Source organism: Lipotes vexillifer, unplaced genomic scaffold (genome assembly GCF_000442215.2).
Source record: "Lipotes vexillifer unplaced genomic scaffold, Lipotes_vexillifer_v1.1 scaffold848, whole genome shotgun sequence".
Taxonomy (NCBI): Eukaryota; Metazoa; Chordata; class Mammalia; order Artiodactyla; family Lipotidae; genus Lipotes; species Lipotes vexillifer.
In genome coordinates this window covers 965986-986965 of record NW_006790234.1, presented here as the reverse complement: position 1 = coordinate 986965, position 20980 = coordinate 965986, and the positions used below count along the sequence as shown (strand labels likewise).

At 47.1% G+C, this 20980-nt stretch overlaps 1 protein-coding gene across 1 annotated transcript in view; it reads left to right on the top strand.

The window, feature by feature from the left end:
- The first annotated feature begins 8499 nt into the window (after window positions 1-8499).
- Window positions 8500-20980, top strand: part of AFG3L2 (AFG3 like matrix AAA peptidase subunit 2) — a 27935-nt gene continuing 15454 nt past the window's right edge. The window contains 7 exon segments of the mRNA XM_007463288.1: window positions 8500-8616; window positions 12395-12494; window positions 13245-13322; window positions 15337-15443; window positions 15581-15733; window positions 17695-17769; window positions 20908-20971. Coding sequence (XP_007463350.1) covers window positions 8500-8616; window positions 12395-12494; window positions 13245-13322; window positions 15337-15443; window positions 15581-15733; window positions 17695-17769; window positions 20908-20971 — 694 coding nt within the window.

Here is a 20980-nt window from a genome sequence, read left to right as displayed (position 1 = left end):
TTTTTAAGTGCTGGAGCGGGTGTGGAGAAAAGGGAACCCTCCTACACTGTTAGTTGGAATGTAAGTTGGTACAGCCACTGTGGAAAATAGTATGGAGGTTCCTCAGAAAACTAAAAATAGAATTACCATATGATCCAGGAATTCCACTCCTGGGCATATATTCAGACAAAACTACAATTCAAAAAGATACATGTGGGACTTCCCTGGTGGTGCAGTGGTTAAGAATCCCCCTGCTAATGCAGGGGACACGGGTTTGAGCCCTGGTCCGGGAATATTCCACATGCTGCGGAGCAACTAAGCCCATGTGTCAAAACTACTGAGCCTGCGTCTAGCACCCACGAGCCACAGCTACTGAAGCCCACGTGCCTAGAGCCTGTGCTCCGCAACAAAAGAAGCCACTGCAATGAGAAGCCCGCGCACTGCAACGAAGAGTGGCCCTCGCTCGCCGCAACTAGAGGAAGCCCGCGCACAGCAATGAAGACCTTATGCAGCCAAAAATAAATAAATAAATAAATTTATTTTTTAAAAAAAAGATACATGCACCCCTATGTTTATAGCAGCACTCACTATTCATGATAGCCAAGACATGGAAACAACCTAAATGTCCATCGACAGATGAATGGATAAATATGTGGCACTTATATACAATGGAATACTACTCAGCCATAAAAATGAATGAAATAATGCCATTTGCAGCAATATAGATGCAACTAGAGATTATCATACTAAGTGAAGTCAGAAAAAGAAATACAAATACCATATGATATCACTTGTATGTGGAGTCTAAAATATGACACAAACCTTTCTATGAAACAGAAACAGAATCACGGACATCGAGAACAGACTGGTGGTTGCCAAGGGGGACTGGGTTGGGGGAGAGAAGGAGTGGGAGGTTGGGGTTAGCGATGTAAGCTTTTATATATAGAATGGATAAACAACAAGGTCCTACTGAATAGCACAGAGAACTATATTCAATATCTATGATAAACCATAATGGAAAAGAATATAAAATAGAAGAATGTATATGTATGTGTGTGTGTATATGTATATATATATGTATATACACTGAGAATCACTTTGCTGTACAGTAATTAAGACATTGTAAATCAACTACAATAAAAAAAATTCTGCCAAAAAAAAATTGGTAATGGAAACTGAAAATGATTCAAAGAAATGGAAAGACAACCCATGCTCTTGGAAGAATTGATATTGTAAAAATGGCCATACTACCCAAAGCAATCTACAGATTTAATGGGATCCCTATCAAATAACCCCTGACATTTTTCACAGAACTAGAACAAATAATCCTAAAATTTATATGGAACCACAGAAGACCCAGAATTGCTAAAGCAATTCTGAGAAAAAAGAACAAAGCAGGAGGCATAACCCTCCCAGACTTCAGACAATACTACAAAGCTAGAGTAATCAAAACAGAGTGGTACTGGCACAAAAACAAATGTATGGATCAATGGAACAGAATAGAGAGCCCAGAAATAAACCCACACACCTATGGTGAATTAATCTTCGACAAAGGAGGCAAGAATATCCAATGGGAAAGAGAGAGTTTCTTCAGCAAGTGGTGCTGGGAAAGTTGGACAGTCACATGCAAATCAATGAAGTTAGAATACACCAGGCACAAAAATAAACTCAAAATGGATTAAAGACTTAAACATAAGACATGACAACATAAAACTCCTAGAAGAGAACATACGCAAAACATTCTCTGACATAAATCATACAGATGTTCTCTTAGGTCTCCCAAAGCAATAGAAATAAAAGCAAAAATAAACAAATGGGACCGAATCAAACTTAAAAGCTTTTGCACAGCAAAGGAAAACATAAACAAAATGAAAAGATAACCTACAGACTGGCAGAAAATGTTTGCCAATGATGTGATTAACCAGGGCTTAATTTCCAAAATATACAAACAGCTCACACAATTCAATAACACAGAAACAAACAACCCAAACAAAAAATGGGCAGAAGACCTAAATAGACATTTCTCCAAAGAAGACATACAGAAGGCCAATAGGCACATGAAAAGATGCTCATCATGACTAATTACTAGAGAAATGCAAATCAAAACTACAATGAGGTACCACCTCACACTAGTCAGAATGGCCATCATCAAAAAGTGTACAAATAATAAATGCTGGAGAGGGTGTGGGGAAAAGGGAACCCTCTTACGCCGTTGGTGGGAATGTAAATTGGTGCAGTCACTATGGAAAACAGTAGGGAGGTTCCTCAGAAAACTAAAAATAGAGTAGCCATATGATTCAGCAATCCCACTCCTGGGCATATATCTGGACTAAACTATAATTCAAAAGATACATGCACCCCTATGTTTATAGCAGCACTATTCACAACAGCCAAGACACGGGAACAACCTAAATGTCCATCAACAGATGAATGGATAATAAAGTCGATGTGACACACACACACACACACACACGTATACACACACACAACGCAATACTACTCAGCCATAAAAAAGAATGAAATAATATCATTTGCAGCAACATGGTTGGACCTAGATATTATTCTACTAAGAGAAGTCAGAAAGAAAAAGACAAATACCGTATGATATCACTTATATGTGGAATCTAAAATATGACAAGAATGAAGATAGCTATGAAACAGAAACATACACACAGAGAAGAGACCTGTGGCTGCCAAGGGGGAGGGGAGTGCGGGAGGGAAGGGTTGGGAGTCTGGGATTAGCAGACACAAACTATTATATATACAATGGATAAACAACAAGGTCCTACTGTATAGCACAGGGAACTATATTCAATATCCTATGATAAACCATAATGGAAAAGAATATGAAAAAGAATGTATATGTGTGTATAACTGAGTCACTTTGTTGTACAGCAGAAATACAACATTGTAAATCAACTATAATTCAATAAAATTCAAAAAGCAAAAATCAAAAAACACCTTCAGCTCAGGCCACCTTACTCCCTCATAATCAACCCCCAGCCCACTTTGTTGTCACCCCTGTACACAATCAAGGAAATAGAGTGGGTCTGAACTAGGGGATACCAAGAGGGCCCCAATGGCTGTGGATTAAGGAACAAACAATAATGCTGTCCAGAGCATTACAATGGAATATTTAAAAATCATTCTTTGACTTCTCTCATCTGGGGTGGGATGCTTTGACTAGCCTGGTGGAAAAAGTCTTCTCTGGCATGGGTCTTTCTCAGACTAGCCTAGAGGTCACAGAGGTCTGTAATATATGTTACCATAATAACCCAGGGGGAAAACTAAGGCCTCCACCTCTCCTCCAGCCCATCCAAAGAAGAGAACTGGCAAATAGATTTTACCCAGATGCCATCCTCCCAGGGATATAAATACCTTCTGGTCTTTATTGACACTTTTACCAGATGTGCAGAAGCCTTCAACTAAGACCAAGAGAGCTCAGGAGGTAATAAAGGCATTACTAAAGGAAATAATTCCTCTGTTTGGACTTCCACGGTCTTTACGAAGTGATAACGGTCCCTCTTTTGTGGCTAGGGTTACCCAACAAATCTCTACTGCCCTAGGCATTTGCTACCACCTCCATGCTGCCTGGAGGCCTCAACCATTAGGGAAGGTAGAAAGGGCAAATCAAACTTTAAGAAGAATCCTGGCTAAACTTCGTCAAGAGACATTAGAACCTTGGACAAAGTTTTTATCTATAGCCCTCTTGAGAATCAGGGGGGCACCTAAAACAGGGCTAGGGATCAGCCCGTCTGAAATGACTTACGGTAGGCCCTTTTTATCCTCTGACATTTTGGTGGATACTGAAACCAGTGAGCTTATTAAGTACCTAATTAATCTGGGACTGGTCCAAAAGGCGATTTCAGAATATGGAAATCAGGCCCCGAACCAGGAAACTGACCCCATTCATGTTCAGCTGGGAGATTTTGTCCTCCTAAAAACATGGAGAGAAGGGTCCCCCTCTGATCAATTACTGCCCAAGTGGAGGGGCCCTTACTAGGTCCTTCTCAGCATCCCTATTGCAATTAAATTACAAGGGATCAATAGTTGGGTTCACCTGTCCCAAATCAAGCCAGTTCCTGTTAAGTCCAAACAGGACCCTGGCTATGAACAGGAAGACACCTCCAACTGGACCTGTGAGCCCACCAAAGGCCTTAGGCTCCTATTTAAAAACCAAGAAGTTGAATATATACTCAAAGGACAGACATCGTTGGCAGATAAGTAAAATGATTTGGTGGATTGGACTCGTACTCACCATTTTTGCTATTATTCTCTTACTTACATTTTACCAGTTCACTTAACCACCCCTGCCAGGGAAGAACTCCTCTGTCCATGCTGTGTTTAAAGAAGACTGTTCACTTTTAGCTCGCCACCGCCACCATGAAGCCATTATTCACCCTAAAATTTCTCTCCCTCCTGTGGATATCTGCACAAGAGGGATGGAGCGGCAACTCCATAATACAAATTTCCTCCACCATAGGAAAAACTGAAAATCTTACTAACTGCTGGGTCTGCCACGCCAACCCCCATGAGGTCCCGGGGTGGCCCATCTTCTACCCAGCCTCGGCCAACACCTCCCTCTACTCTTAACCAGTCCAATTGGTCTTGGGACCCACCCACAGAAGAGCCTCTCTCCGGTCAATTGGACATGCTTTAACCTGTCCTCAGTCATTTGCATTAACTTGACTGAAAGAACCCAGCCTTTTCCTAAAACCCACAGGGATCATATCTTCACAAACTTTCAAGACTGCATGATCTGACAGCCATCTTTAGGGGTAGGACACAACCCATATGTTGAAGGTCTATTCAAAGATACAAATGCGAAAGGGGTACACCTGAAGTGACCTCAACAGAGCTAGATGAGACACAGAATTCCACCAATTGGATATGTCTGGCATCTCTGGGATCCCGGGAGTCCACGACCTAACCCCCGTTTTGGAAACTGGAAAGGGGGCACTCTACCTGCTCCATTCACAAAATATAACGTGACTGCCTCACATGAAGAGGAACCTCTTCCCCCATATAAGACCCACTTGCCTGAGGTGGGCATCCGAGGAGGGCCACTTAGCCCCAGCTGCACCTGCTCAACGAATCCCAACCTCACCTGGCAGAGCCAGCTTCTTCAGGAAAACAGATCCCAGACATGGCTATGTGCTCCAAGGGGACACCTCATAATCTGTGGCCACCCAAAAGGAAGGCTGCAGGGTCCTATCTATGTGAGTCCCCTCTGAGCCATGGGCTACCAATGCATACATAAAAGATTAACCATGGGATCCTACACACTCGCCTTTTTAGCCCCTGGGGTAATATCCATATATAATATCTCCATCCCCCATCCCTGGCTCCAGCGTGCGATTGGCCTCCTCCTGGCAGGAATTGGAGCTGCTATTGGCTTGGTGGTCCCACAGGGAGGCTTTGTATACCACAAGGCAACGCTTAGTAACCTGTCAGTTACTCTACCTACTCTGGCCAGGAGCACAGGGAATGCAGTCTCCAGACTCTCAACCTCCCTTAACTCCCTAGCAAATGTGGTGATGGTAAAAGACTGGCCTTGGGTTATCTCCTAACTTAGAAGGGAGGGGTATGCACAATAATCAATAAAACGTGTTGCACCTACATCAACGCCACTGGCCAGATGGAAGAAGATATCCAAAAGGTATATAAACAGGCTCAATGGGTATACATTTTTGGAAAGGGTAACCCCAGCGCCAAATCCACTGGGACTGTAGTCAGAGGGGTATTACATACCCCTGGTTCCTACCCCTACTTGGACGTCTGATCACAATAGTATTTTTACTGATTTTTGGCCCTGGCCTTTTAAACCTGCGTGTTAAGTTTGTTTCCTCCAGATTACAACAGTTTCACCTGCAGATGATGGTACGTCAGGGATTTCAACCCAGCCCACATGAAGATGGGGACTATCAACATCACCTGGAAAAGGTGCGGCCTCCCACTCCCCACTCTCCATCCCTGCTTCTGCCAATGACCCTGATACCCCTATCTCTGACAGATGGCAAGGTGGTCTGGACCCCACAGGTAGGGACAATGCCCCTGCTCGGCTTGAAGCAGCTTCAGAAGACGGACCATCGACCCTTTGACTCTTAAAAGATTTTAAGGGTCCAAACTCCTTGAGCGGGCCAGTGTTAGAGCAGGCAGTTGGCCAGATAAGAGCAGAGAAGGGAGGCATGGGAGTCTGACAGGAAACCATACATCTTGTGACCACAGGGGTCCTAGAGGCAAACAAGAAAGGCAGGAACCTCCAGCGTCGTCGGAAAGTAACCTTCTGCTCATTATTCCCTCATTACAACATAATTAACACTGTGACCGGGCAGTACCCATCCTGCACCTGAGGCCACTACAGACCTGAAAAGACCAAAGAGGACCAAAACTCCCCGTCCTTGGGGAGGCGGAGAAGGGAAATAAGATCGAGATAAGTCTCCCCTGAGTCTCGCCCTGTAATGAATATTCTTCCCAGCTGTTTCCGCGCCCCATATAACCAACTCGCGGTAGGAAACTCAGGGCAGCTACTCACTCGAGCAGCCCGCTCTCCCTCCCGACAGCGTGCGGTCGCTCAGTAAACCCTCGCTTCGCCTCCGTGTGGGGCTCTGAATTCTGTGAGGAAACAAGAACCTACCCTCCGGTGACACGGCCAGGCGGGCAGAAGTTGACCCGTGAACTCAGTTCCCCCTTCTCCGTTCTTTGGCCACTGAATAAAGCCTGTGCTGTGTGGATCTCAGCTACTGTCACGTTCGCCTACTCGAACCCGAACCGGTAAAGAACCCTCCCTCCTCCCCCCAGGCAGAGCCCACACGACTTAACCGGCCACAGTATCTCACACATTTTTCCTCGTTTCCCGCTACTCCACCTCGTCTGGGAGCACAAGTCCCTCTCACTGCTGAGAGACTGATGGCCGCGCATTTTCACCTGCTGTGGGTCCGGTTCCTGACGGCCGCCCTGGCTCTTCCAGGGCCAAAGACGGTGCCTGCCACGGACAAGGCCCCACTGAATAGGCTCTCAAGCAAGTATGTGACGAGGGACCTACCGAGACAGGTGTCCGAAGGGTCGAAGACGGCCTCCGCCCTGAGGGAGAGGGCCACCCGGCGAAGCCCCAGCGTCCTCGGCGGGGCCGACCCGCGCTCTAGCCCATGCAGCGCCAAGGCTAGTGCCCCGGCCCAAGCCCCGCCCTCCTCCCTCTGAGCTCTTCCCCTCAAGCCCCGCCCCACCCTCTGAGCTCCTCCCTCAGGCCCCGCCTCGCCATCTGAGCTCCTCCCCTCAGGCCCCACCTCCGCCCTGACCCTGATCGCTACGGAGGCGGGGCCGCGGCCCTGCCCGAGGGCACGCCGCCGTGCGGCTGACGTCAGCGCGCCAGGGCGGGGCGGGGCGCGAGCAGACGCAGAAGAGCTTGGGGTGGCTGGCGAGCAGTCCAGTGGCCTCAGCTCAGAGAGCGTGGGGCCGTTTGCGGCCGCTCGCCCGTCAGCGCCCGGCCCGAGGGACGCGCCGGCGGCCATGGCGCACCGGTGCCTGCTGCTGTGGGGCCGGGGCGCCTGCCGGCCCCGCGGGCTGCCCCCGATGCTCGTGCCTGGCGGCCGCGCGGGCCCCACCGAACGGCTCTGCCTGCGGACGGTGAGTCCGGTGCCCCTGGCCCGCTTCCGGCCGGCGATCCGCTTCCGGCCCGGCGCCGGGAGAACTCAGTTCCCCCTTCTCCGTTCTTTGGCCACTGAATAAAGCCTGTGCTGTGTGGATCTCAGCTACTGTCACGTTCGCCTACTCGAACCCGAACCGGTAAAGAACCCTCCCTCCTCCCCCCAGGCAGAGCCCACACGACTTAACCGGCCACAGTATCTCACACATTTTTCCTCGTTTCCCGCTACTCCACCTCGTCTGGGAGCACAAGTCCCTCTCACTGCTGAGAGACTGATGGCCGCGCATTTTCACCTGCTGTGGGTCCGGTTCCTGACGGCCGCCCTGGCTCTTCCAGGGCCAAAGACGGTGCCTGCCACGGACAAGGCCCCACTGAATAGGCTCTCAAGCAAGTATGTGACGAGGGACCTACCGAGACAGGTGTCCGAAGGGTCGAAGACGGCCTCCGCCCTGAGGGAGAGGGCCACCCGGCGAAGCCCCAGCGTCCTCGGCGGGGCCGACCCGCGCTCTAGCCCATGCAGCGCCAAGGCTAGTGCCCCGGCCCAAGCCCCGCCCTCCTCCCTCTGAGCTCTTCCCCTCAAGCCCCGCCCCACCCTCTGAGCTCCTCCCTCAGGCCCCGCCTCGCCATCTGAGCTCCTCCCCTCAGGCCCCACCTCCGCCCTGACCCTGATCGCTACGGAGGCGGGGCCGCGGCCCTGCCCGAGGGCACGCCGCCGTGCGGCTGACGTCAGCGCGCCAGGGCGGGGCGGGGCGCGAGCAGACGCAGAAGAGCTTGGGGTGGCTGGCGAGCAGTCCAGTGGCCTCAGCTCAGAGAGCGTGGGGCCGTTTGCGGCCGCTCGCCCGTCAGCGCCCGGCCCGAGGGACGCGCCGGCGGCCATGGCGCACCGGTGCCTGCTGCTGTGGGGCCGGGGCGCCTGCCGGCCCCGCGGGCTGCCCCCGATGCTCGTGCCTGGCGGCCGCGCGGGCCCCACCGAACGGCTCTGCCTGCGGACGGTGAGTCCGGTGCCCCTGGCCCGCTTCCGGCCGGCGATCCGCTTCCGGCCCGGCGCCGGGAGTCAAGGTCACGGGCCCTGCTCTCGCCGTGGGTCCCCGGCCCGGTTGGAGACGGGCCTCGTAGCGGCGGGGCTGCCCTGGGCCCGGGAGGCCTACGGAGCGGAGCGCGTCGGGAGTCGGCGGCGAGGTCTCGGGGGTGGGGCTGTCGCCGCCCGGCGGACACGACGCCTAATAACCGGGGTCGTTAACGGTGTCCCCCCCAGAGGGGCGCTGCTTTGCCGTCGTCAGGGCCGGGCTCCCAGAGCTGATGTCGGCTTGCCCGCGGCGGGCCCGCCTCGCGCAGGTTGACCACGACCGCGCACGGAGCTCCGGGGGTGGTGAGCGAGCTCTGGGGTCAGTCGCCAGATGCCCTGGAGGAAGTGTTCTCAGTCTTTCCACGGAAAGGGCAGTGATAGCACCTGCATTCCTGATGTTTCCTCCTCGAAGCCCCCTTGCCAGACAGGGTTATTCGTCTTAGTCTCTTACTCAGAATGGCTGTGCACTAGGCCTTTTTTCCGTTTCCTGCATTTACATCCATTTCCCCGTCTTACCTTGCTCGAATTCCTCTTTTGTCCCTTGTGAATATTGGACTCAGACATGTAATAAGCAGGTAGGGATCTGCCTTGTGAGTTTGCAGGGGTTTTTGTCAGGAATCTTATCTAAAAGGCCTTTCTTTCGAGTGGCACTATAGTTTCCGTGAATCTTCGATGCTGAGGTGTAAGGAAGGAAGTCTCCTGCTTGTGTAGGTCGGTGCCACATATTCCCTGGTACTGCCCTGAAGATCTGGGTGAGGACGCCAGGGCATTACTCTGCTACCTGCAAGGGATGCTGAGAGGACAGATTTTCCTCTGCGTTTGTCCGTCTGTTAAAAGTCTGTTCTTACAGTGAGGTTCCTGGGGAAAAGATTTTGATGTGTGGTCTCAGGTGAAATCCTCAAAGGATTGAAACTGATGCTTCACAACTAAAAAGTACTCACTTCAAAAGACATAAAACCTAATTCTCTAAATTGGGGTCCTCTGTACTTAAATTTTGCAAATTCCTAATCATTTATATGTATTATTCTTTGAATGGGCTTAGATTAGATAGAGGAAAAAAATTTAATTGATGGTTGTTTTGTAGAAAATAATCTCATTATTAAATACAGTCACGGGGGTTATTGCTAGAGGTATTCCAGGTCAGTGCAATTTGAAAAGAGAGCCTAAAGGGGGCTGATTATTCAGCAAGCTAATAATGTTTATGGAGCACATACCGTGTACCCATTTCTGTACTTTATTGTGATACAAAGACTTGCTTAATATGGTGTTAATAAAGGACCCTTGCTCTCAAGTAGCTTTCAAAATGATTGGAAATGATAATGTAAACCTGGGTATTGCCACACAATTTTAAAGGTGCTTTTCATATATTATCACATTTGACCCTCACAGTAGTATCCCTGGGCATTCGTCGTTTTCTCCCACTGCAGGTACATGACTGTGAGTCCCCTAATATCATGAGATATGTTGAAGATTATCATGCAAAAAATCAGATTTCCATCTTCACCAAAATTAAAAGCTTTGACACTGTTTGCCTGGTGAACTGTGAGTCTTTCAAATCCCAAGCTAGGTGTCACTTCCCTGTGACATGCCTAGGTCCCTTAAACATGTACCCACTTCCTTCTCTGTGCCACCTCTGTACCTTTCTACCTTAAGGTTTTGTATTGTTGCACGTGCGGTACCATCCTGTAATTGATTTGTTCCCAGGACTCTTCCTTACTCTTCTGAGTTTCTTCGAGGCAGCACTGGTTCTCGTCCCCCTGTGGGCTCCCCACTGCTTGGCAGCACCTGGCCTGGAGCAGATATTCAGTGACTTGTTGCCCTGTCCAGCTTTGGATAATAGGTCATTTCATTCCACACCTGTAATGGATTTGGCATTGGAAAATATTTATTCACATATGACACACTCTTATCCATTATCAGTGGTTATTTCTTGGGCCAAGTGTTCCCAGCCGTCAGGGAGGGCCCAACATAACAGAAACTCCAAGTTCTCTCAGACCAGCATTGCTGTCTACCAAGAACCGTATTAGTGTTTCTGTCCTACTTTGCTATTAATTGTGTATTAATTTGGAATTAAATCAGCTCATTCTTTTTTGGTGTTTAGTTGATTATTTAATCCAGATATCATAAAATCCATCATTTTCAAGTGTACTGTTCTGTGGTTTTTAGTATATTCATAAGTTTGTGCAACCATTACCACTATTTAATTCCAGAACATTTTCATCACTCAAAAAGAAGCCCTATAACCAGTAGCAGTCACGCCCCATTTCTCCCCAACCATTCCTCCAGCCCCAGGCAACTACTAATCTACAGTCTCTGTGGATTTGCCTATTTTGGACATTTCATATAAATGGAATCATGTAATATGTGACCTTTTGTGTCTGGTTTCTTTAACTTAGCATAATATTTTCAAGGTTTCATGGTAGCATGTATCAGTACTTCATTCCTTTTTTATGGCTGAATAAAATTCCATTGTGTGCATATACCACATTTTTGTCTGTTCATCATCAGTTGATGGACATTTGGGTTGTTTCCACTTTTTGGCTATTATGAATAATGCTACTATGAACATTCTTGTACAAGGTATTGTGTGGACGTATGTTTTCAATTTTCTTGAGTAGGAGTGGATTTGCTGGATCGTGTGGTAACTGAACTCTACATTTAACATTTTGAGAATGCCAAACTTTCCCAAAGTGGCTGTACCCGTCACCCCAGCAGTGCACAAGGATTCCAATTTCTGCAGATCCTCACCAACACTTGTTATTGTCTCTCTTTTTTATTATGGCCACACTTGTGGATGTGAAGTGATTTTATATGGTTTTGTGGTATTTTATTTTTCTCATCAGACCATAAAGGAGGCAAGTGAGGATGGATACTAATGCAGATGAACTTCACTTTAAACGTTCTCACGTGTATGTAAAAGCTTGTCCTAAAAAATGGTGGTGAATTTTCACTTTTCAAAAGGATAGAGTTACTTGAACTTTTCCACTGCCAAATTTGTATATAGCCCCTCAGTGGACCTTGCCGTTGATTGCTTTTAATTGTGCACCTAAATTTAATAAGGAGCTTGTTCAGTTTGTTTACATTATACTCTGACTTATATAGGCAGTGTTTACAAACAATTTTTAGCAATATGTTATTTAAAGCAGAGATATATCTGTAAAGGGACTTGTCAGGATGACAGTGTATCATATACCTTTAGCAAATGTTACTAGTACAAGGACTATCAGTGTCATTGGACCATAACTTTCTTGTCTTTGAACACAGATAAATTTAGTATCGTGTTCACAAGCAGCATTGTTCTGTAATTTCAGGTAAATGACCCTGTAGTGTGATAGACCCTGCAAGTGAGGCAGCAGATGTTCCATGTCAGAGTTTGCCTTTTGAATGCTACAAATTAACTAAACAATGCCAGAGTGAATGTGTTGGTAGAGAATCGTAATTGGGCTGCAGCTCTTAATTAGGTATGATTTGAAGTACTCTTGTTTTCTGGGCGAAGTGTGTATCTCCTAGTTCTTGCTGGACTAGAGCGGCCCAGGGCTGGACAACCCTAGTCCTGCCTCGGTGGGGGGGCCGTTCTATGCTAGTCTGTAACTGCCTGTTGAAGGGAGAAGCATTTCATCCACTTGGTGGTATTAGGAAATGAAGCTCTTTTCATTCTTACCTTGATGTAACCTTCATGCTTTTATTTATATGTTGTGTTGCAGCTTTATCGATATGCTACAACTGAAGCAACAACCAGCAGAAGTTCTCTTCTGACACATGTGATTGCTGCTTATCAGAGATTCTGTTCTCGGCCTCCAAAAGGTAAACATTCAGAGGTGACTGTGACGGTGGACAGTCTTGTGACAGAGACTCGCTGTCAGCGGGCGTTGACAGGGCAGGTGCAGAGGCGTTGTTTCGCTTGATTCCTAAGTCATGTCTCCTCTTATAACCCACCCCACCTCCTCCTGTGTGATTGCAGTGATGACAGTGTGTCACCTTCAAATGTGGCACCTTTGTCGGTAATGAGGTGGGCAGGCCAGTGAGGCCTTTTCCTCTGACTCCTCGGGGTTGTGAGCTGTATTATCTAGACTTTGATTTACTCCCTGCACAAGCAATGTTAAACTTCTAGCTTGTGCTTTTTAGTGATGAATCAGCTGCTTTAAAAACAAAGAGCAGGCTTCCCTGGTGGCACAGTGGTTGAGAGTCCGCCTGCCGATGCAGGGGACACGGGTTTGTGCCCCGGTCTGGAAAGATCCCACGTGCTGAGGAGCGACTAGGCCCATGAGCCACAACTACTGAGCCTGCGCGTCTGGAGCCTGTGCTCTGCAACAGGAGAGGCCGCGTTAATGAGAGGCCCGCGCACCGCAATGAAGAGTGGCCCCCGCTTGCCACACTAGAGAAAGCCCTCGCACAGGAACGAAGACCCAACACAGCAAAAATAAATTAATTAATTAATAAACTCCTACCCCCAACATCTTCTTTAAAAAACAAAACAAAACAAAACAAAGAGCACGTACACAAAACTTGATGAATTTTAGTTTGAGGATGTGTATTTTTTTCCTTTTCTAACAGGATTTGAAAAATACTTTCCCAATGGGAAAAATGAAAAAAAAGCTAGTGAACCTAAAGAAGTTATGGGAGAAAAAAAAGGTACCTTTTCAAAAGATTATATTTGAACTTACTGTTTTCCCCTAATATATGATGTTGCTGATAGTTTTCACTGAACAAAGAAAATCTTAAGTCAGTTCTGAAACTGTAGTCTAGGAGCACATATAAAATTCTGTTTTATTTTGTCTTAATTTTCTGCTCATATTGCTTGTCATTTTTCAAATTGAATTAATTGAAGGTTACCTTAGAGATATTGGCTGGTCAGTATCAGTCATATCTAACTGCATATTTAGTAAGTACATTTGGCACATGTTATCAATACATGCAATTGACTTGACGGTGTATTGTGAGTGCAGTGTTTTTCAAGTCGTTCCTTGGAGGCTTACCTTCCCTTAGCGACTCAGAGAGGATTTGTCAGAGCCGGCAGCTTGGGGGCCTGTGTGTGTCCCAGGCCCTGCTCCCCTTTCACGTGTGATAGCACTTAGCACAGTGCCCAGCATGTGCTGGCATTCAGCTGGCATCGTTTCCTTCTAGGGAAATATAAGGAAAAATAAAATACAGCCTTTGTTTTTAAGTGAACTTGGGTCTCGTTGGAGGGACGAATACATGCTAAGAGAATGTGGAGCATGAAAGCCAGGCCAGAGCCGAGGAAGGAGCAGTGCTGTGTGAGCTGATGGAGTGCTGGTGACCGGGCGACTTCCTGTTGACCTTGGTTTGGGGCTGATTAGTGGTGATTGGTCAACTTTTTAAATATAACCTATTGGGTACCTTTTGCATATATGTTACTTTGTCCTGGAGTACGTGGGACATCGTTCAACAACTTTAGAAATGTGCCTCCTTTTTATTTCCCAGGCCTGGGCCTCTTAGGGGTGGGCTTGCCTCTCTGAGACCCTGCCTTACTTAAGATAGGGGTGCAGGAGCTCCCTGTGTGCATCTCGGAGGGGTGAGCACGATAGGAAGCCCAGGCCATGAGGCCCTGCAGGTGACTGGGTGCCAAGGCCTCCTGGCCTGCACAGTGAGGGGGTGGCTTCCCAGGAGTTGAAGATGTCAGAACAGTATTTGTGGGTCTTTGAAAGGATGGAGAAGTGGGGGGAAGGGAAAGTATTAGTGACTGTATTAGTTTCCTAGGGCTGCCAGAACAAAGTTCCACAACTGGGTGTCAGAAGCAACAGTATGTCTCTCAGTTCTGGAGGCTGGATGTCCAATATCAGTGTGTCGGCAGGTGGCAGGGTTGTTTTCTTCTGAGGGTGGTGAGGGAAAGGTCTGTTCCAGGCCTTCTCCTTGGCTTGTAGACGGCCATCTTCTGCCTGGGTCTCTTCCTATCGCCTTTTTTCTGTGCATGTCTGTGTCCAAATGTCCCCTTTTTATAAGAACATTAATCATATTGGATTAGGACTCACCCATGTGACCTCATTTCAACTTGTGTATTTGGGTGAAGACCTTAAGATCACTGGGGAGTAGGACTCCAGCAAATGAGTTTGGAGGACACAGTTCAACTCATGACAGTGACTAATTTCAGATTCTTACCAACAGATTTTATGGGGATGAAGTGGGTTTGTTGTTGGTAGTGGTGGTTTTGTTTTTGGCCAGTTATCAAAATCATGTCTTTCCTGCAGAAGAAACTGTTAACAGTGTTCACTTCAGGGCTTGGTGCAGGGCGGGGGCACCTACTTTTTACCTTCAGGTGGGAACTCAGGAGCACGCTCATGTGCACTCAGATCCCAGCTCTGTCACTTGCTCACTGTCACTGAGCACTGCACCAGGTGATCAGCAGGCACGTCAGCCCCTTTCTTATCTGTAAGATGGGCGGAGTCGTGTGTCTACTGGTCCTTGGGTAAGTGCGCAGCTCATGAGACCGTGCGTGTGAAGCGCCAGGAGCCTCCCTGAGGGCTACCCCTCTCTCTCTTAGTCTCAGGCTTCCTCATAGCACTTTGTTTAGTAACTGATCAGTTGCCATGTGTTTTGCAATAAAACTTTATTAAACGGTATTAATGAAAACATTGCTGAGAGAGGAAATCCTGCCATGCCACTGTACACACTCTCTGTCTGTGAACAGAACCGAAGCCAGCGGCTGCCCCACGTCCTTCTGGAGGAGGAGTTGGTGGTAGCGGAAAACGAGGTGGGAAGAAAGACGATTCTCACTGGTGGTCCAGGTTCCAGAAGGTTTGATTCCACACTGTGTGGTTGACGTTGGGGCTCTGGGGTGGCATTCATGGCATTGGAAGGGATTTGCATCCAGCACAGTGTAGACCGTGTTGTTACATTGCATGCTTCACAGAAGTGTCTCCTCCCTTGCCCAGGGTGACATTCCGTGGGATGACAAGGAATTCAGGATGTACTTTCTGTGGACCGCCCTGTTTTGGGGAGGAGTCCTGTTTTACTTCCTGCTCAAGAGCTCCGGGAGAGAAATCACATGGAAGGACTTTGTCAATAACTATCTTTCCAAAGGAGTAGTGAGTATTGTGTGGGCCTGCAGGCTGCAGGGGTTCAAAGGGTGGGGTTCAGATGAGGCCAATAAAGTGATAAACAGCCACCAAGTTAGCCAGGCTTGTTCGTCATCAAGTCCCGTGTTGGATTTTTCTAATGCTGGAAAGTACTGCAACCAAGGAACCTGTTTGTTTTGACCCAGCAGTCCCCAAATTTACCACGAACTCCTTTTATTTCTTTTTATGTTCGAGCCTTGCTTTGGAGCCACTGCTCCTGACTGTTTCTCTGGCGTCCCCATCTGTTCCCATCATTCCTCTTGTGCCCTCAGGTGCCTCTCCTCCCTGCACCTTTCCCAACGTCTCCCAGCTCCTTTACACCTTCACTGCTTGTTATGTCCTGTGGGCCTGGAATTGGGGCTCTGAGTGAAGGCCCGGGCATGAGCTCTGTGCCCCCAGGCTGGGTCTTTGCCCAGTGAGACCCTGTTTCAGCTCATTTAAGATGCTGTGGATTGTAAGGCACATGTTATTTTACATGTTACTAAGAAAGATAGAGTGAGCCGCCAGTGAAGCTGTGTAATACCATCAGTTGTCAACATGCATCCCAATGTCTGAGAGGTTAAAATATGAAAAATGCCCATCTTAGAATTGATGAAGTAAAGTGATAGTAAGAGAACGAGCATTAGGCCTGCTCTGTAACCTTTGGGAAATGATGTAAGCTCTCATTACTGGATTTTTCATCAATGAAATGAATAAAATAAAAATATTAATACTTACGAAATATAAAGAATCTAAAATTATTTTTAAAGGTTTTACAGTAAGGTGAGGATGGAAAAAATGGAAACGATTATCTACTCAGATTTTTGAAGCAAGCGAGGCTCTCACATGTGTGATTCCCAGGTGTCGTGAGGAGCCTGCTTTCTAAGAAGTGACTCCTGTCCTTCGAGTGTGGGGACAGGTCCTGGCTCTGTAGCCACTTCTCCTCCTGACCCGCTGGTTCTCTGCAGTCAGTCTACCGTTGCCCCAGCAGTTTTATGCAGGGTAGAGTTCTCTAGTCCGTCCTTTCCAGATGGTGAGCCCCCATTCCGGTTCCTCCTGGAACCTTCCAGGGCTCCCTCACTTCGCATATTGGGCTCGTACCTTCCAGACTTTCTGCCAGAGCAGACTTGACAGCGGCAGGAAACAGGCCCCCCCCCGAAAGTGCTCCACTCCACAGCAGCCAGAGGCCTCGGGGTGAGGTGTGCAAGCGATCTTTAGAACCCTGTGTAGTTAGGAGCTTGCAGGAAAATCAAGTTTAAACCATTTTATACCCTAGAGGGGCAGAAATTTTAAAGTCTTTTAATAACAAGTGAGGACAGTAGTGTTTTGGAGAGCAATTTTGCCCTACAGCCTAGGTGGACTGTGTTTATCTACAGGTACATATCCCAGGGAAGTTCTTGAAGATGTGTCCAGATGGTATACACAGGAATGTTCACAGCAGCATTGTTTGTGATGGGGGAGCGTTTGAAACAGTCTGAATGTCTGTGAACAGGAGAATGGACCAATAACTTGGGGGTGTACTTAAAAAATGGGGTACCCTGCAGAACTGACATGTCAGCAGGGAAAGACCTTACAAATACAAGGACAGAAGAAAAAGAAAGTTGTAGAAAAGTACATGCCAGATGAGACCATTTTTAAAGTTTAAAAACAGGCAGAAGTGAGTGTCTGTTTAGAGTTGGGTCTCTGTGGCCTGGGACCAGGCCCTGCTTTGGGGTGGCCAGCACCCGCTGCAGAGAGCGGCCACCTCTGGGTGACTGGGGGCTTCAGCAATGTTTGTGATGTTTTCTTTCTCAAGCCGGAGGGGGGAACACGGGGAATCCTTACGTTATCTTCTTTCTTTACTTTATATTCTTTTGTGTGTCTGAAATACAGGTATTTCAGATGAGCTTAAAAGAATATCTCAAGTCTTTGTGTAAATTTATGTTTGAATATTTAACTTCTTAAAATTCCAGGTAGACAGACTGGAAGTCGTCAACAAGCGTTTTGTTCGAGTGACTTTTACACCAGGAAAAACTCCTGTTGATGGGGTAAATGATTTTATTAATTGATGTGAATTAGCTGTAAATTAACTTTTCAGATGTAAAACTGAAAAGCAAGCATTCCCTCACATTGCGGTAGCCATGTACACTGGCCACGTTGGAGCTGGGCAGCGCAGCAACCAGGATCCTTACTAACAGTGAGGATGTGAACATTGTGTCCGTAACGTGTGCGGGGGCTGGGCAGTGGTTTTGGTTTTGGTTTGGTTTGGTTCGGTGATCACGTTGGCTATTCATTTAGAAACCAGTGCGTGAAATCTAGTTTTCAGTATTCCAGTATCTGTGATTTTTCAAGACTGAGAAAACAGTTGTTTGATTAAGAAAAATAATGTTAAAATCTGAATTGCTTATGTCTTAAGACAGCTTTTGTCAAGTCAGTTTAAGAAGCATTCTGGTCATATCTCTCCCAATTGTTTTGTGATGTTTTATTATTTTAATTTCTATTTCTGTTCTTATTTTTTAAAAAACATTTGTATTTCTTGTCCAAGCAGTTTGAACTGTGTTCCAGAGACCCCAGAGTGGGTTGAGGGGATTATGGGGGGGAGGGGGCAGATGAGGTTCCCAGGTGATTCCCAGCCCTCCTGGACCCGACCCCCAGGCCCACTCCTAGCCCCTGGGCATCCTGCGACCTTACAGCTCCCCTAGGGCCAGCCCTCTTCCAGGCTGCATCCCTTCTATCTCAGGATGCCTTCGCTTCACCATTTCGTCATCATCCTGCCTGGATGGGGCAACATTTAAGGAAAACGAGAACTGATGGTGACCATGTCTCTGATAACGTATCAATAAATATAAGAATATCTGTAACGTCATAGGACTTTGGTATTTCAGTCACTGTTAGGAAAGTTGTTTGAATTGTCTTAATTCCCCCCCCGCATTCTCTTTATCTTATGATGAAATGTTCATTAATAACCATGCTACTTTTTTTTTTCTCAGAACTGTTCCTCAGACTTTTAGTGCTGGGAATTAAATTGGCAGTCCCTTTCAAGAGGACAGTTTGGCAGTGTATTTATCAGCAGTTTTGAAAGTACGCATACACCCAGTAATTTTGCTTCAGTAATAATCCTAGGGAAATAATTAGGGATGCATGTAAAAGTGTCTGTGCAAGGATGTCCTCCAAAACATTGTTTATAGGGCAAAAAATTAGAACCATATAAACAGGCCCCTTAGGCCCCTGGTCAGCAGTAGCGGCTCCTCACGTCCCTCTTTAATCGTCTGCTGGGGCTCGGCTCTCAGTAGGGCCTGCTCCTCCCTGGGGAGCAGTTTTTACACTTAGTACTGGCATGCATGAGCGTTTTCGTATTGAAATTAGTACCATCTTATTATAAACTACTTTGTATCACTCCTTTATATTACAGTTAAGGTTTTATGTTGATTTCTTTTCAAAATTGTACGTATTTCAAGATTGTAAAAGGGGTATTTTGAAACCTTGAAAAAACAACATCAAAATTGCTAATAGTGTTTATCTCTGGATATTGAGGTTATGGATGCTTTTTATTTTCATTATGTTTGTGTTTCCTCAGTTTTTTACAGAGAATATGTATTGCCTGTTTAATAAAGACTATTTCAAGCTTTCAGAAATGGGTATAAGATTTTCAGTGTCCAACTGCTTATGGCATAGTGATATTAATTGCTGTGCTGTGCTGTATAAGCACAGGCTTTGGAGTCTGACACACTTGGCCTCAGATAAGCTCTGCTCTTTACTAGCTCTATGGTCTAGCCCCTCGAAGCCTCAGTTTCTTTATCTTTAAAATGAGAGTGACACTAATGCTCTTAGGGCTTAGCTCTCAAATGAGATTGTGTACGTCAGTGGTGGTTGTCAAACCTCAGTGTGCATAGGAATCACCTGCAGAGCTGGGACCCACCCCAGAGGGTCTCACCTAGGTCTTGTCCCTGGAATTCCGTGCTTCTGGGCCTTGGTCCACCCAACTCTCTGATGTGAGGCATCATTTAGCTTGTTGCCCCATTGGTGGTGGGAGCTAAGTTGGGGAGTGTTCTGTCATTGACACATTTGGGGCCTATAACCACAGGAATCGTGTAGCTTTGTCTGTGAACAACTTACCGAGGACTATTGTTATAGACTATTATACAACTTACTCACCGTCTTTTGTTTTTAGACACGTGGAGAGAAACACCACAGTGACGGCCCCCACTCAGTAACCCTGGTGGTGGAAGGGTTGCGGGGACGTGTTGCTCTTGTCTGTGTACACGTCTCAAGTGTCTGAGGTTTACATGTTTTTTAGGCATTTGCAGGTTAGAGGAGGAACAAAGTCTTTTCAGGGCTGTGCAGTGCAGCTGATGCTTGCCGGGTGCTGGGAAGAGGGGCCAGTGTGTGGGGAAGCTCCAGAGGTGGGAGTGGTTGTGTCGGAGAGCCAGTGTGGCCTGCTGGTTATTGTCGCTGGCCCTGGAGCCAGCCTGCCTGGGCTCAGAGCCACCCACTTCCTAGATGTGTAACCGTGGGTGGTAAGGTCACCCCTGTAGTTTTGTCCTCTGTCAAACGGGGACAGTAAATGCCAGCACAGTGGGGAACCCTGTGCTGGTGGGGAGCATTGCCATTGCCTCCAGCCCTTTGGGTGTCCCTCCCTAGGGTCCCAGGAACTCCCAGGTCCAGTGACTGGAGGGTATTTCTGTCCCATTGGGTGGAGCTGCCTCCTAGCGGCCGGTGATAGCACCTCCTTCTGAGAACCCAGGGCGTCGTGGTGCACCTGGGGCTGGGAACCATCCCAACACTGAGAAGTGCCATCACTGCCGCAGGCTGGTGTTTAGTTTGGGACCAGTCAGCTAAGAAGTTCCTGAGAAGTGGACAAGAGGAAAAGGACGCTTGTTTGTTTATGAAAAGGGTTGTCTTTTCAAAGAGAGTTTTCATTTTTCGAGTTTACAATTTTAGGACTGTGGAGGAATGCTGCTATAGAATTGCTTACTGGCTGAGGCTTGTCAAGGGTTCTCACTGAAGCTTAGTCACTGCATTGTTAAAACAAGTCTTGTTATTGTTAATATTGTATATTTTTAATTTGTAAATTTGCAGTATTTCTGAAAAATTCTTGGAAAGTTGAACCCTTTGTGAATTGAATCCTTTGTTTCCTCTTCATTCCCCTAACAAAATTAGGATATTTTGTTTTTCTGTCCTTACAGCAGTATGTCTGGTTCAATATTGGCAGTGTGGACACCTTTGAGCGGAATCTGGAAACTTTACAGCAGGAATTTG